The sequence below is a fragment of the Gasterosteus aculeatus genome, chromosome 11 (assembly GCF_964276395.1).
Source record: "Gasterosteus aculeatus chromosome 11, fGasAcu3.hap1.1, whole genome shotgun sequence".
Classification (NCBI taxonomy): domain Eukaryota; kingdom Metazoa; phylum Chordata; class Actinopteri; order Perciformes; family Gasterosteidae; genus Gasterosteus; species Gasterosteus aculeatus.
The window spans coordinates 17,446,310-17,461,354 of NC_135699.1; the positions used below are offsets into that span (position 1 = coordinate 17,446,310).

At 45.2% G+C, this 15,045-nt stretch overlaps 1 protein-coding gene across 5 annotated transcripts in view; it reads left to right on the forward strand.

Annotated features, from left to right (window-relative positions):
• Window positions 1-2,251: 2,251 nt before the first annotated feature.
• The window catches only part of shisa6a (shisa family member 6a), a 48,001-nt gene continuing 35,207 nt past the window's right edge, over window positions 2,252-15,045 (forward strand). For all 5 annotated transcript variants that reach the window (XM_040190934.2, XM_040190937.2, XM_040190938.2 and 2 more), the window contains exons 1-5: window positions 2,252-2,349; window positions 2,775-3,682; window positions 7,961-8,118; window positions 13,357-13,452; window positions 13,852-13,920. In XM_040190934.2, coding sequence (XP_040046868.2) covers window positions 3,120-3,682; window positions 7,961-8,118; window positions 13,357-13,452; window positions 13,852-13,920 — 886 coding nt within the window. In that variant the 5' untranslated portion in view covers window positions 2,252-2,349; window positions 2,775-3,119. The remainder of the gene's footprint in view (window positions 2,350-2,774; window positions 3,683-7,960; window positions 8,119-13,356; window positions 13,453-13,851; window positions 13,921-15,045) is intronic.

A 15,045-nucleotide genomic window follows, 5' to 3' on the forward strand; every position in this document is an offset into this window, starting at 1 on the left:
GGCTCCGTGTGGTTTCCAGGGTTACGATGAGGGAAGCAGCCTGGTGTCACATGGTCAACGTGGTGGAACGACCTGCCGGGTTGGTGCGTGTTCAGGTCAACACAATGGAACGCAAACAAGAACAACAAGAGAATAAAACAGACACTTCGGATATCCTGCTTTGTGTGTCTTTTTCACGTCTCGTCGGAATGGAAATGACGTGTGGGTTCGTGTGTTGAGTCACAGAAATACACAACATCAATCCCCCTCATCAAAGCGTACATATTAAACGCTATAAGAGACCGCGGGAAATAAATCCAGTATTTTCCAAGAACAAGAGAGATAAATGAAAAAAAGCATCATCGAGCTGATTTTCTCCCCTTTTCTTCTCCCCTAATTTATTCATCATCTATATGATTGATCATTGTCGTCACTGCTGTCGTCGAGATTGTCGCCATTATCGCCGCCCCCCCCATTGTCAGCCGTCATTACTCATAAAATGCAGAATTACTTTTTCTGAGCGTTTCACCACACGTTAGCATGAATGAAACCATCCGTCACGCAGGTGTGGAACTTCATTTGTGTGATAAAGGAAATTGTTTGTGGTCTTCATCATCAGACGTCACGTCTGTCTTTTTTAGAAACAGGATACATCTTGGTAAACAAAAGAGGAAGAACCTGTATACACACACTGCTTTCAGTCCTAACGTTGTTTAGACTTATATAACAAAGCTTCCATGAAACTTTTGCACAAAACATCTTTAACATTCCCGGTGTCAGAAAGCCAAAGAAAAACCATGGACCCCTGCTTTTATTCCCCTGTTGTAAACATCATGCAGCTTCCACGAGGAGCTGAAACAAGATAAAGCTGAATATATTTCATACTTTCAGACAGTGGGGAATTGGAAAAAATATGTTTTTACCACCTGTAAAGCTCCGGAGGGGGAAACTGTGAGAATATGAATATGTTAAGCTGTCGAACAGCGATAAAGATTGTTCTCTCAGCCAATGACGTGCCCTCTGCCTCTCGACTGAGCTCAACAGGTGCTACATCTCCTTTCTCACGTAATCGGGCCAGCAAAAATTGTTTCGAGCAGTATGTGATTATTTTTACAGTTATCAGAGTAATAACTTTCATGCAGTTAAACGTCGCAGAGTGACTTCTCCTTCTGGTGCTTCGTGGAACCCCTCTGCTATAAAGGTGATGCAGACCTCGGCCAAACAGCATCACACTGCACTCCAGCCGGCGCGGACAAATACATCCTGGCAGGAGTTTCAGTCTGGACACCAGATGGATGAGCTTCGACACGCTGGGTAATAAGTGATTGAATGAGGACAGTGGAGATGAGGCAATGACAGCAAAGTATTTGAAAGTCAATTTGATATGGTTTCCATTTCGTAGTCAAATTACCTGTCCGGGGTGTTTTAATGTGGTCGTTTTCACCATCTGGCACCACCAGATTTACCAGATTCAAACACATTTGTGAATACGATTAAACCTCGATCAAAATGAGGATTAAAATGCTGGAACTTTTCAATAATAATAATAATCTCCTTGTAATGCCTTTGCGTGGAGGGATTTTTGCAGTATGGAAGTAACTGATACGATTATGTTATAAATTAAATGAAGGGCTAAGAATTAAGTTGAAAGTCCAAATTCTGAAAATAAAATCTAAAAGGTTTTACTTTGCTGCCAATAGAACATCAGGAGGATAAAGTTAATATTTGTACATTGAAGTAAAAATACAGTATTAATTGATGAGGTTTGACTCAGTAACAAGCTCTCAATTAATAATAATAAAGCCAGTCAGAAAAAAGTTATGAGAGTTACACATTTCCCACCTTCTTCTCAGCACTTAATAATTCTAGTAAACCGGCTCAGGCAGGTTTTCACATTTCCCTGAGCACACACACACACACACACACACACACACACACACACACACATACACAGAGGGGTGACTTGTGAGTGGATCCAGCTTGTGTGCGCACTGATGCGTAAATGTGCACCAACAGCAGCGCTTCGCCTCTTAGACAACTTCTACACTGTTATCTTTCGGTCCCCCCCTCTCACGACGCCCCCCCCCCCCCCCCTCAAAACACCAACCCCACTGAAGCCTTGACACATATGACTAAAGCGGAGGAGTGATGCCGATTGATAATTAACTAAGGTACCGGTGACGTGTGAGAGGTGGGGGCGGGGGGGCAGATAGAGACAGAGAGAGAGAGAGAGAGAGAGAGAGAGAGAGAGAGAGAGAGAGAGGGAGAGGGGGGCGGGCCGGAGAGGAGGGAGAGGTCTTGCCTCCTGTCTCGCTGAGGCTCTTTGATTCAGTGGCTGAGACATCCCGGTTACCGGCCACCGTTCACCAGGTAAGTGCTGCTCATCTTCTCTCTCCCTTTGGAAAAGAAATCTGTCTTATATAGAAGTTAAAGCTCCGCTTCCTCAAGTCGGATAAAAGAAAGTAGAATGAAGGCAAAACAAATACCTCCAGGGCGGCATTCTGTCATCCGTCAGCAATTAAGTTTTCTCTGTTTTGGAGGTAAATGACTCGTTGTTAAGTTCAATGTGAAATTATTTTGGAAAAACGTTGGAACCGTTTTCACTTCTCGGTGCTGAAGTGCGCCAAACATCCAAATGGAAACTTGGGCGCTGTCCGTGGTGCTGAAAGTGTTCACGGGTTTAAAAACCTGTTTTTTTCCCCCAATTATTGATTTATCAAATCCGCTTATTAATAAGGTCCCTCGTGGATCTTTGGGCTCAACCGACTAAACGCCCCTGCCTCTCTTCACTACAGCGTGACAACGAGCTTCGATCGTACGCGCGGTGAAGATCTCCCTGGAGAACATCGCGTCTTCACTTCGTCTCCGCAGACGAAATTAAACGAGACATTTTGACCAAAGCAGAACTTCCATACGAAAGCACGATTCACGCTGGACGACGGCACGGTCGGAAGATGCTTTGCGTGTCCGATGAGCGCAACACCCGCCGGTCAGAGTCCGCCACTGAGAGCCTGGCACGCAAAGCGCAGTAGCCCACCTGCGATGAAGAAGCCCTCAAGAAGCACCACGCGGAAAGAAGCGGAAGAGTGACGCTGAGAGGGGAAGAGCAGACGGAAGAACAAACACCAGCGCGTCCTCAAATGATGGGGATAAAGCACCTTCTGCTTCTTTTGATTTACTTAGACCCGCTGAATGTCCTGTGCGCCGCCGCCAACCCCAACAAAAAGACCAAAGCCCCGCAGAGGAGGAACCCAAAGGTGAAGGAGGTCAACGGCAGCACCACCGCCGTTCCGCCGGCCGCGGTCTTCCCGCGGAAGATCACCCAGGTGCAGGCTCCCAGGTTCCAGCACGACACCTGCCTGGGCTACTACGACGTGAGCGGGCAGTACGACATGGAGTTCAGCTGCAACAACACCGACCACCGCTTCTGCTGCGGCAGCTGCTTCCTGCGCTTCTGCTGCGCGGACCGGGGGAAGCGGCTGGAGCAGAAGACCTGCTTCAACATCGAAACACCGGACTGGATCAGAACCCAGCCGCCGTCACCGGCGCCGACGGGTGACACGTACGACCCGGAACTGGACCAGACCAACACCACGGTGTACATCACCTGCGGGGTCGTGGCGCTCGTCATCACCATTGGGATTTCTGTTAAAGTTGCCTACGATAAAGCCACCAAGCCCCCTCAGGAAATGAACGTGCACAGGTATGTCTGTCCTGTATCCTTAGATGATGAAAAGGCTGAAAAGGTATCACCCACGTTGGGTGTGTATGGCACAGAGTACCAATAAGCCTTGAAGGGACAGTTCACCCCACATGAGAGCAGTTTAGATGAAACAGTTTGTGGATGGTCTTGAGTACCCGGGTCATGATTGGCTGAGACAAAGTCTTCATGTTACAAAAGTGGCAAGGTGGATTTTCTGGCCGATATGTTCAAAACTAGGCAACGCAATGAATTTTATTTTGAAAAACGCTTAGAGAGATTTAGGTTTTGGGGTGAACTGTGCCTTTAAGTGGCGGACAGTATTGCTGAATGTTGAATTCATCAGTTTTCTGTAAGTCAGACTGGTGTATAGAAATACTGTCACGTATCAATGAATGTATTTGCTGGTTGGCCCTTTTTTTGAGTCTGTAAAACCACGACGACGCGACTTTACTGACTCACAGCGGCCTGCTTAGAAGCCTCAATATCTCAGGTTCAAACAAGCCGATGACCTTTAACACCGTGCCATTACACTCCTCCCCAGAGCTCCCCTTTCAAAAGAAATGTCAAGATTGTATACCTCTGCATGGCACACATGGGGGAGTGGGTGATATTCGCTGTGCGTTCAACCCCAGAGGAGTAAAAGTAAATGCCACTGAAAGGCATCATCATCATCCTGGTGGGAGTGGTCTCTTCTACAGTGACTATATTCTTAAATCCTCAAGGTCCCAGCAGGGGTCCCAGAACTGCTCGATGAGCGTTAAGGCAACATAAAACCGCATGTCAAAGAGAATATACATACGCATTGATTAGCATGCTAATACATATATACAACCAAGTGCCTCGTTGATTTTGGTTTGTCTCAATACATTTACACTATCTCTCCTTTGGTGCCCCCTCAACCACTGAAATGACCAAATTATGGGTAGATTTTGACTCAAGCTATATATCATTTAGTTTTTTTTCTTGATGACGTTTGATATTTTTTTCGGACCACCTGGCTATCGACGTAACATAAGCAAACAATCCCATATTGTATTTATGAGGAGAGCGTGGTAAAATTCAGATTGACGCAGTATGTGACATCATCATTTTCCCACTGAGCCCCGCCCACTTTAAATCAGTAAAAAAAGAAAAACGGAACATATGCATTTTTTTTCATTCAGAAGAGGAAGAATCCTAAATGTTAAGCTGAAATGATTTGACTATAAATTGGTTACAGTTTTTAAAAAAATATTTTGATAGTTGATTTGCGGTCAAATCTACCACCAATCTAATTATCCGCCTCCCAAATATGAAGACTTTATGATTTTCCTGTCTTTCTTTATTAAGCTGAATATCTTGCTGTTATCAGACTGCTCACCAAACAAAAAAAGCAATTTACAGGCGTCAGATTGAGCTGTATTGGGGAGCTCTGTACTACAGATGATTAATCAACAACACAAATAAACATTTGTTGATGGTCAACATCTGGAATAGAGTTTAGGTTATTCTATTGTGTGCAAAGGCTTCTAAACTCGGGTTTCCTTCCACTTTTCAAAGACATTCCGCTGTCTCAATGGCATACAGGCAATAAGAACACCCAGGCTACTATTTAAAGTGATGCATGCTGGGATGTTCACCAACTCTGGTGTCGAAAATCTATTTAAAAAGTACAAATGGGTTTTTAATTGGGGTTGGATCCTGACTCAATGGCATGTTTGCCACCTACTGATTTAGGAAAAAAATCACTTAGTCATTGCTCTTATCCCGGAGTCTCCTGCCATTAAGCAAAGGCCATGCTGGTCCGAGCAGAGGAGAGGACGTATTGCATCAACGAAGCATTATGAAGATAATTAAGCACCGTTATCCCATGGTCACCCGCTGCTTTCAAAATGTCAGCCTTCTGAGAAGCAGGGAAAGTTCTTTTTGACAAAAAGAAAAAAAAAAAATGTAGCCCTGACTCTGACGACAAAGGAGGTCTGTTGTAGATTAAATTTAAGCTCCAGTGATTGCGCTAAGTGTCTCTCGCAAAAGGTTGGCACAGTCAGCTTTTTAATATCCAGATGGACTCATGAGACTCTACGGTACAGTATTTCATTTGAAACCACAGAAAAGAACAACACGGCTCATGACGCAGCGGTTTCTCCATCTCCGCTCGCGGAAAAAAAAAAAAAGAGACGGCGAAGTTCGCGTCTCCTCGCCGCGGGGCGTCCTTTCAAGTGGATCTGCTTAATGCCGCCACTCCAGTGAGAGCAGGAGCCACGAGAGGGGGGAGAGAGAAAGGTCGATCGAATGAGCAGACACGGCTCGATGGCGTTGCTTATTTTTTTCTTTTAATGATTTATTTATTTTCACTGACCATCTTGCCCACAGTGCGGGCGTAATGACGTCTGCTGGAACAGACCACGCAGGCTGGCAGCAGACATTCCCGCCGACAGCCCTGACCAAGAAGAAGTAGTGGAACATGGGATTAGCTGTATATTTGGCACGGGTCTGCTGCAGAAAGTGGGTGCTTCTCTAATGCAATTCTGTCTCCTACCTCTGAAGCTGTGAGCAGAATACTGAGCTGTTGGCAGACCTTTGCTGTATGGACGGTGACCTTCAACCAAACGCCGTAAATGCAGAGTGAGAGCTAAAGCCAGAGGTCTGAACAGGCTGTATTGATCACATTCTGAAGGCTGAACCAACGTGAGAGGCCACGTGTGTTGGCTGTAGGCGGTGAAAATAAAAGCCCGGGAAACGTAGCTAAAGGAAAGACGACTGAACGGGAAAACACAGCAGCAGGTGACCGAAGGTTCGATGCAAAAGGGACATTACAGCTCAAAGCTTCTACAAGAGGTCGGCCCTTAGAATTTGTTAGCTTATCAGAGAATAGAATCAGCAAAAAATGATGGATGATAAATTGTAACAGCTTGCGTATTTATGCCAAAGATAGGCTCTAGAGTCAGAGTGAATCGTTTGCCCACAAGAGAAGGATAAAAGGAGATGGATCACTATGTTGGCCTTATCTTGGAATGATAGAGTTGGCTTTTCAGCTCTTTGTGCAATACACAAATCACAAGGAAAGAACCAAACCCACAATAAGTCTATTTCCAAACCCCCCACCCTGAGACCTGATCGCATAGGTTCCCACAGGAGATCTAAATCTTTAAAATCTTATTAAAAATAATGTATGTTAGTTTTTTCTAGAATAGCTGGGTAATTTCTTAGCAAATGTTAAACAAACAGGGAGAATTTCTTTTTTTTCAGAGGCGATTAATCCACTTGCTGCAGTGGACTGTTTACTGGCACCATTTTAACACTGTTATGTTCATACATCTCAGAGGACAGAACTGTGTGTTTCTCTGTAGATCAGTTAAACTTTGGCGTTCTTGGCCCACTTTGTTTTTCCGCCTCAGGAAAAGTGGTTTTAGGATATGAAAGTGTGTAAAAAAAAACAGTTATATTGTATAGTGTGACATTGTTTCTAAACTCTCCTATATTGACAGTAGTACAAACCCCAAAAACGCAATATGGATCTGGCTCTGTTCAGATGAACTGCCTGTCACAGCATCGCTGACAAATGCTCCAGCGGCCATCATCTGATTTGAAATCAATCAAAAGTCACTTGAACTATTTGGGTTTTGCTTCCTGGGGAAAATGTGCATCTTTCTCAATAAAAAGTCTGGCCTTTTCTGCAAACTATTGTGGCTCGTGCTGCACATGACATCGCACCCAACTAGGACAATGCAAAATCAGGTCGCCTCTGTCTGCGAAACAGAAACGGCTAAAGTGTCCTGGAAGGGAAACGCTATTAATACGCTTTACATCTCCCAAAGTCACTGGCTGGTGGAAAAGTAGAATTCGTGGTTGCTTTAGCTCGACGTTGACACAGTTAAATTGCCCTTTTATTTCCTTTAAGGAAAAAAACGCGGCGTCGGCCCTCCGTCTCACCAGCTGACACTCTGCCTCTGAAGGTTGGAAATGGTGTTGGTGAGATGTTGCTTTTGTTTATTGACCTCAAGAAAGAGACACTGACTTCTCACTCCTCGTAACTCTGCCTTGAGCCCGAGTCCGGCAAGCCTAATAGGACTTGTCTGTACCTCGTGTTCCGCACTATTGAAAATCTTAACCCCCTTATGACCGTGGGTGTAATTAGGATTTCCTTTCTGCTTTGCCCCCGTGCCTCAATGATTCGGATTGGAGCTGTAGCTAAATAAATTAGGAAGACCTTCCGGGGGATTACTAGGAGAAAAGGAAAAAAAGAAAAAAGGTTGTAATTGCTCTTTTTTTTTTTCCATCTGTGTGATTTCTTTCCAGAGCCCTGGCCGACATTCTGAGGCAACAAGGACCGGTTCCAATATCTCAGTATGAGCATGAAAACGTTGCAGCGATTGATGGATCGGCCAAAGACGAGACGCCGGTCAGAACCTCGAAGAACCATTACACGCCGGTTCACACCAAGCCGCCAAACCACGGTAGGCGACAGTGCGTGTGGGAGGCTTTCACTCCAAGTGCATTAAAAAAATTCCAACTTTATGTTATTACGAGGTTAGAGCTTAAACATCGTAAAGAAAGACCCCTTCGCATCCCTTAATCAGCCACTACATTCTTTGATTGACATCCGCTGAAATAGATGGACCTCAAATCTTAAGCTTTTTTCCCCTCAATCGTTCTATTTCCATAAGGAAATATGTAGAGAATTAAATGCAAGGCTCTTGCTTCTCACGCTGCGGTTCCCATAAGCCTACTCAGCATTGGCCCAAAATTCAGATGCAAATTATCATCATCTTCTGCGAGCGACTCAAGCCCTTTTCTGTCCAGAGATAATTCTGTCACACCGCGCCTCCTGCTCTCATCCGGCCGGTCTCCAGATCCCGGCTCCAGGGATCAGCTCGTTTGCTAAGTGCCCTAGTACGCTGTCCCAGATTCAACAGTGTTGTGTTTCACTCTGGTGTCACCATGCCTCCACCCCCCCCCCCCCCCCTCCACCACCACCACCATCCAACATGGATGGAACGAGTCAGAGGAGAGCTGGTACAGACTGTGCTGAACTGCAGCCTTTGTCTACGTTCTCGTGTTACCAAAGACGGGTAGATTGCTCCACGCTTGGTCCCCAAGGAGTTAAATAATCATCCGTTTGTATCATATCCATCGTTCTGCCTTTGCTACTCTCTATTAATAAACCTCACCACTGATGTTTTAGACTTAAACAAACCACTATATATTCATCAAGGTTAAGGTCAGTTTTGCCTCTTTCACACCCAATGACTTAGCCTCCGACATATAGTATTTATGGGATTTAAGTCAACGAATCAAGAAAGTTTCTTTGCAATAAGGAGAAGAAGTCAAATCTGTGATGGTTGCAGAGAAGGAAAACCATCAAGGCTGAACAACCACCAAGAAGGGATTATCAACCCGGCAAATGGGCCACTGCACCCGGTCCTACACCTGCCGGTCCACCGACTACTTTAAGTCGGTGTTAATTTAAGTAATTTCCACTTTCTGCATGCGCCAGTAAAGCACGTTATGAAATAGGATGATAGTAATGCTTGGTGCTGTAGGTGAGCCTTAGTGTCTCTCCACCACATAAAAGACATTCTAGAAGTTTATTTGTCCAGTGTGGAGATGTAATGTGTCTATGCAGTTTAATGGTATTATATTATTATTATTATTATAACAGCAGCAGCAAGTGTCTGAATGTAGAGCACGTATCTGAGGAGATATGGGGTATACACAGTTTTTATTCAAAACTCACCCCATTTGCCCATTTAGATTTTCGCTAACAGTTATCTGACCTGGTGCGAATTTCTGTGCAATGCAATTCTTTAGGCGTGATATATTGCTCATTACAGTGCCTTGAGTGTAAGCAGAAATCGGTGATTCACAAAGCCCCGCATTGTTATTTAGTATGAGGCGCCCACAGAAAAGATGTCTTCATTGTCGTATCAGCATGCCATTGTTGGCTGCGCGAGCGGACGTGACACTGTTCGGGTGAGTGCTTTTGAAGGGTGGGTGTCCAAAGAGGGATGGAGGCTCTCCAGGGAGGACGTGACTCAGATTCATGACAAATTCATGTGACAGTGATGTGGATTTCAGTGTGGAAATGTTGAAAGCTCATTATCATTTTAAGGCTGCCTCTGGATATTGTTAAAGCCGTTCATGTACAGCAGGCAAATACATCCCTGTTCTCATGTGCATGTGGGCGTCTGATCACGTTTAACATCTTATTTCTTAGGTCCGAATTTGTTGAAGAACGAGGGCAGTTTTTAACATTTTGTCATGTTTTCACCCATTTAAATGGCGGTTTGAGGGTCCGGTTACTGTTGGCAACAGTTTAGGTTGAAGATTGAAGGTTGGTAATAAAAGAAAAGAAAACAAATGATATGGAAAACAAAATGCTGCTTGAAGCAGCCGTTATAATTACTCTATGCAGATGACGTCTGTTTTTATAACATGGTTTATTCTTAAATAAGAAGAATGGAGATGCATCCCTGTTTATTGTTCAGTATCCAGTTTTTGTACAGTTTATTTGATACTGGACTGCTTACGTGAGCAGTTCATGGAACTCTACTAATTTATCGAGCTGTGCAAGTGACTCCATGAACCAATATAACACGGCCCTCGGGATATGGGGCAATAAAAGCCTTGTGTTAACAATTGAAAGGATTCTGTCCAAACAAAAATGGTAGATGGCTTCTTCTTCTAAGCGACACCTTGAAGCTGCCGAGCACAGGGTGACTAGGATGACTTATTGCAAACATCGACGTTAATTCAAGGTTTCACACCTTCAGTATCTACTTTTCCATTGATTTGAGGTCACTAAAAGGGTTTATATTTGCTGGAATCAGCTCTTCACCATGTGTGTAAGATGGCCTTTATGAGGGGAGACAGCAGCAGTCAGTCTGAAACCATCTCATGGGTCACAGACCACAGCTAATGGGTGAGAAGAATAATGATGGATTTGAAGGTTTTTTTTAAAAAAGCACCAGTATAATGGTGCCGTCAGACGCTGTCTTATATAGTGTGTAGCTTTATTCCCTCTTATTTCCTCTACATCCTTTTCATTCCCGCCTTTTTATACCCCAAGTATCAAAAAAAGTGTCCGTAAAATAAGAATTCAACAAAGAGAACATTTTTATGGCCTTTATTCCAAAAAACAAGGGGGCGTGCAATAAAGCTAATGGCAACGCAATGGTGGATATCTGGAGTTAATATCGAAAACATCAGCCTTGTGTGAGGTGAACTTTTTCCACTCAATGTTCCAGCAGAGTTATTAAAGCGAGATGAGATGCCGGCGAAGAGCGTCTTTGGCCGTCTATGGAACTTCTCCAGTCCTTGAGTGGGCAATATCACTTCATTTTCCGTAGTCCTGTTCTCTCTTTATTTCTGCTCTAAGGTTTTTACGCCGCTGTGAAAATCACACGACAAGCATCGTGCCCACTCTGCAGGCAGAACGGACTCATCAGCGCAGAGCACTCACAGCGGCTCGGCTCCATCGGGGGTTTAAAACCCTGCAGAAGTTGACTGGCTATTAAATGAGACAAACTTCGGGACGATATTTTGAAAGGATGACGCCTCGTTCTTCGTCCCGTTTACAGACTCGTTCGTGGTGGAACGGCACGCAAACGTTGCGTTTGAATGCTGAGGTCTGTGAGAGCCATGTCTTTATGGACCTCATGAATGGATGCAGTTTTGTATTGAAAAAGGAATCGAACTTCCCCAAAATGTTTCCACCAAGTTAAAAGACCACTTTGTCTCAAGTGACTCATTGCAAACATGTGATCGAGCCATTTAAAAAAAACCTGTTTCTGAAATCTGAAATGTTTCCTTGGAAGTCTGGTGAATGCTCCGGATTGGTCCGTCTGATAGTTGTTATAAACAACAATCACGTCTTCCAACGAAGACCACGAAATGAGGTTTAAATTTGAGTTAGTAGACCATAAGAAGACAGTAAATTCACTTGGAATAACCCACATTTAACACAAGAATGGCATGAACTGGTGTGCGGAAATGTGCACACTTAGAGCCTCTAATTAGATAACTGTTCACTTTTCTCTGAAGGCCAGGTCAGAATATGTCTCTGAATTCTCCGCTTATGCAGCAATTTGAGTTTTTTTTATCTCTGAAATCAAACACTTTGCCTTTCATTTCTAAAACTTTAACAGAAGGTTCATTCCCTGGCAGAAGGGCTTAGGGTCTGTTCTCACTATGCCGTGTAGGTGCGGCAATGTTGAGGACCATTTCCAGAGATAATAAGGGGCTATAGGTTTGCGCTGCCACACGGGAGCAATTCATATTGCAGTCAGCGTCTCCAGGTACTTGATTTCAGCTCCGCCGCGCCGTCCTTGGACCATATGGAGGTTATGAATCATCAGCACTTCCCCCTGGGAGACATCGCACAGATATATACTCTGCTGTACCAACCACAGCGCGCTCCGAAAAATCACAAGATGCCGCGAAATACGTTTATTCCTTTTTTTTTCCTCATATTCAAGGCATTTTTCTACCAAGGTCCCACATTAACAGAGTGCATCAGTAAACCATGTAATAGCCCCCCGACCCCGGGGTTTGATGAAAAGAAAGAAAGGAGTCACGGCGGCTCGAGTGCCTAACTCTGCTGTGATGAAGACCGGGCCTAAAGGTCCCAGGTGTTTCTTTTCATTATGATAATTTGGAATGCTGTTCGATATCGGCTTCCCGAGGCCCAAAGGTCTGAGGGATGTTATTGACTTTGAAGTGGTTCCCTTGGAGAAAGAGGCGTTTAACCGCTCGCCGGTTAATGTAGAGCGCGAGAGGAGGAGGAGGAGGAGGAGGAGGGAGAGCAGAGGTGCGGTGGACCAACGACTCTTCTGTCCTTCTTGTGTTCGTTTCCTCGACGCCTCCTTTTCCTTCTCAGGACGCAGCGGTGATTGACAGGGCGGCTAAAGGTCGTCGAGGTGTCAGCCGGCCGCTCGTCTGCTGCGTTGTGTTGAGGCCGGTACAAATGACTTTTAACAGATGGGAAATCCAAAGTGTGCACACGTGAGGAGCCTCGGTATCCTCAGAGAAGGTGGAGGAGGTGGAGGAGGAGGGTGTAACGAGCAGACTGCGCCTTTGAGAGATATTGATGAGCCGATGATTTCACCTGAGAGCTGGTTTTGTCGGTTGTGGCATTTCAGCCCTGTTTAGCATTCTCGTCATCTACGGCTGGTCTGTGATGCAACGGCACATATTTCGGGGGAATTGAGTACAAACACTTGTCAGTGTTAAGGTCAACGATCGATGGATTGACTTCTGTGAACGACGTGAAGTAAATCCATCTCCACACCATCGAATGGTGATGGTGAGACGATGCATGAGGCGTGAATCAGTGGCACCGGCTTTCCCAAGTGAACATTCCTTTAATGGAATTTGGCAACAAAGCGTTTCACAGTTGATGAATGAGTGAATTGTGACTGACAAGTTACACCCGTTCGAGAAGGATACGTTTCTCCGCACGACTTCAGACGGTGCGCCGGGAACTGCAGGGTTCTTGGTTCAAACCCCGAGGTGTCCCTCAGCGAGACGCCTGACCCCTTACCGGCTCCCACTGTGTGGGACGGGTTAAATCCAGAGAACTATTTCCTGTACGTGTAAAATAAAAATGGCGTCTTCTTCTTCCTGACGTGAACTTTGCACCAAAGAACCCTTACAGCTGAATTATTAAAACTTCCCACTCTTGTTTTTCCAACCAGGCCACTATGGGAAAGAGAACCTGCGCGGCGGAGGCCAAGACATGCACAACTTCATCTCCTCCGGGTTCGTGACACTCGGACGCGGCCACTTGCAAGGTAAAGTCCGTCCTCGTCGTCTGCGTCCCACTTCACAGCCCCCTGAAGTCCAGCACGTCGTTCATCTCGCTCACGCAGCCGCTGTGTCCTGCTGTCGTCCTCCTGCCAAACAATGAAGCGACTGTGACTTTTGTTTCTGCAAAGCGGAAGTTGGACAACACGTAATGGCTTGAAGTGACATCTTGCGAGAGTCACACACACACACGCACACACACACATTTATTATCTGCGATTGAATCCACACGTCCAAACTAACACTTAGTTAGTCGGCGTGAACGCAGCGCGGCACAGTAGTAGATTTGCCGGCCATTGTCCTCGTTTGGAGTTTCAATGAATCCGGAATGGCGAACGAGCTGTAAACAAACGGGCCCGTTGCTGTTGTTGTTTGTTTCTTTACAGCGCAGCACTCCATAGACGAAACGGGGCAGGTGTCCTGGCAGGGCGACATGGACGTCCCCCTCTCCTACGGTACGTTCCACCGATGTTTCCCCTCAGAAGTCGCTCGGCTGGGTAATCGTAAGATAGGATTTCTTTCTTTCTCCTGTGAGGCAAAATGTTTCCGGTGGCGGTTGTTTGAGAAACGGGTTTGAACCAAAGCGACGCAGTTACGTCGACGTGGTCTTTGTGGACAAACGTGAACACGCGCAGCTTTTCTTAGGTGTCTGCGAGGTAAGTGGCGTTTTGATTTTAAGTTTCCTTCTGATCGAGTGAACATGATATGATTTATTCACCCGTGGCGGTTTTGCTCGATCACAGTGTGAGCTCGATGTCGATTTCCTCAATGATGCTTAAGATGAACTAATATCTGCACACCGCTGCAACTTTCTGTGTGTAAAGTCTTCACACGATTGATCCAACGGAGTCCTGATCCACAACTGTTACCTGTGTGCAGGAAACGGACGAGGTCATTCAGACGCCACCCGTCGGTTTGAAGCCTTGGGTTTGGCATTTCGGCTGTGGCCGTCTTGGTTTTTGGGTACAGAAGAGACACGAGAGGGTGAAGCAGAACGTAGGACTTATTTAGGTGTCCAAAATGTAACATTGATTCCATGCAGGGAAAAGAAGCGAAGGGTTCATGTTGTGAGGCCAGAGTTGCACTATATAATTGATAAATTATCAATAATCAATAATTGTCAACGTCATACTTAGAACGTCAACGACTCACCGTCCATCTGCAATTGAAAAAATAAAGCCATAAATATTTCGGAGTTTTTGTTTCAGGTCCAATATGTTGGGCTCCTGAAGAGCTTTGGTTTGTGAAGTTAAAGTAGTGTTGCAGCTGTGACATAAATAACCAGAGAAGCCTCCGCCAGACGTCTTTCTCCTCAAGAGGTGTATTTTCTTGAACCGATGATTGTAACCTGACAGCTTTATTCTACAGTTTCTGGGATTTACAGCGGCAAGAGCTTTTCAGTGGAAAATGGGCCCGTTAGAGCATAAAAAAGTGTTTTAGTGTTGGTGAAAAAGTGAAGAGCTTTTCTTCAACTTTCTTCACTTGTTTTGAACCGTTGATAATCTCTGCCAGCACATTGAATCTAAATGAACAAAAGCAGCTCAAACGGACCAAGAAATCAGACGTTGAGTTACATTCAC